Source organism: Pundamilia nyererei, unplaced genomic scaffold (assembly GCF_000239375.1).
Source record: "Pundamilia nyererei isolate P.nyererei 1_Seehausen unplaced genomic scaffold, PunNye1.0 scaffold00015, whole genome shotgun sequence".
Lineage (NCBI taxonomy): Eukaryota > Metazoa > Chordata > Actinopteri > Cichliformes > Cichlidae > Pundamilia > Pundamilia nyererei.
The window spans coordinates 3,180,963-3,182,830 of record NW_005187416.1 but is presented as its reverse complement, the minus strand read 5'-3'; the positions used below and the strand labels follow the sequence as shown (position 1 = coordinate 3,182,830).

The window sequence follows — 1,868 nt, the reverse complement described above, 5'->3', positions numbered from 1 at the left end:
GGGATAGCTGGGGGTCCGGAAGAAGCCAGCGGGTAGGGGAGGTTGCATTGGCGTCGCACCTGGCGTCTGAAACCCGTCGATTTGTTAACCTGCGCCAGAGATGTGAGATCCACTATATAATTGTATCCATGGGGGCCCAGATCTGCTGTGCCTTGGCGAGCCTGATAGCTGTGCTCCAAAAGGATAGAGGTTCGCGTCTCATATGGGGTCCATCCTCCTTCATCGTTGGCCCATTCCCAGTAAACACCACTACCAAGACCGGAGGACTGGGCAAACAGAGACCGGCGTACTGACCGGGTCTTACCTGAAAAGAAAAGAGGCACATTGATTTTTAGTGAATAAACGGTATTAAAACTGCAACGTTGTGTGTGTGTGTGTTATGTTTTTAAGACATAAACGAAAAGCCCCTTGTTCATTCACTTGTATGCCAGAACTAATGACACATTACATACATGGCTATGACTTAATTTTAAACACACATACAGACACACAAAATTATGACAGTTTAAGACACACCAAGCATTTTTAGATGTTAATCTCACAATGTTGTGACGTATTTCATGATTTGTAGCTAGGTTCACGTAAAAATGTCGCTAAAGAACTGTAACTTTATGGATACTTCTCAGTTTATATGAATCATAACAACAGCGCCCTGCAAGCTAATGCTAGCCGGCTAACGTTACAGCCAACCGGGCCTGTGAGGTTTGAGGCAAAACTGTTAACGAGGAATAAACGTTAAGGTCATGCCATGACGTGTTAGATATGTTTACCTGTGTCCTGTCGAAACTGCTTCAAGCTTGGTATGTCAATGAGGTAAGGCGACAGGCTGGGGTCTGATTGTCCGAGACAGATGCTCGTAGAGCCGGGTGCTCCTCCTCTGTGGCCCCGCGGTGACAGACAACGCTCGATGTAGGCGCTCACCTGGCCGCTGTAAGGCCGCCAGTAACCCTGGTCATCCTGCCATTCCCACACCGCTATCATGGGCTGAGACTGCCCGACAGATCCAGAGGGTGTAGCTGACACAGGAGGTCCGTTTCTAGACCCGTTTACCCTGGCACAGGACCCAGACACAATTGCCATTTTCGCCAAAACTAGCCCGAAGCTAACAACAACTCGTTCTGGTTAGCTAGTCAACCGTTTGTGGCTGCGACGAAGACAAAGTGTGCTAGCTGGGCTAGCTTGGCTCGTTAAAAAAATTCCATTGTGAATGTGTTAACGCGCCTTTGAGGAAGCTATGAGGTAGGTATCAGTTGGTAAACACTCCAGATAAACACATAAGTACATGTTTGCGAAGCTAATGCATTCACACGGTTTAGCAGTACATGGTTAACGTTAGCTTTGTTGCGGCGTTGCCAGGAATCCGTCCTTCTTCTGCCGCTGCGTTCAGGGACCGTCGGTAATATCACAACTCAGCTCGTCTCAATCTGAAACAGAAAACGTACAGAAACCGTAGGTTTCCCTTTCTGAAAGCTATATTTATTTTAGACCACAGTGACACAGACTATGACTGTATTTAATATCCTTTTTTGTTGTGATTTTTTTTGTTTTGATTAATTCTTTAGGTTAAGTATCAGATTCATTTTTTTTATTTATGATGTAAAGGGTGGTATATGTCAGCGGCAAGATTTAGGGCAAAAATACAATACAGCGATAGAAATACTTGACACAGAGACAAGCGGACATTCCAGTATCAATAGACACAGGCACCAATGCCCCATCACAAAATTTATATTTTATACTAAGAATTTAGTAAGTAAGTAATTATTGCTTCACTTAATTTTTTTCCTAAAGGCTAGGCTTTTATTTTAACTCAACATTTTTCCCCCCTCTCACACCTAATTTCAGTTTTTAATTTGGTTTAACTATAA

The 1,868-nt window shown here is 44.1% G+C and overlaps 1 protein-coding gene across 1 annotated transcript in view; it reads right to left on the bottom strand.

Moving 5' to 3' along the window:
* The window catches only part of dtx2 (deltex 2, E3 ubiquitin ligase), a 15,463-nt gene extending 14,049 nt beyond the window's left edge, over nucleotides 1-1,414 (bottom strand). Inside the window, exons 1-2 of the mRNA XM_013908845.1 lie at nucleotides 771-1,414; nucleotides 9-304 (exon numbers count right to left, since the gene is read on the bottom strand). Coding sequence (XP_013764299.1) covers nucleotides 9-304; nucleotides 771-1,080 — 606 coding nt within the window. The 5' untranslated portion in view covers nucleotides 1,081-1,414. The remainder of the gene's footprint in view (nucleotides 1-8; nucleotides 305-770) is intronic.
* Between the last annotated feature and the right edge of the window lie 454 nt (nucleotides 1,415-1,868).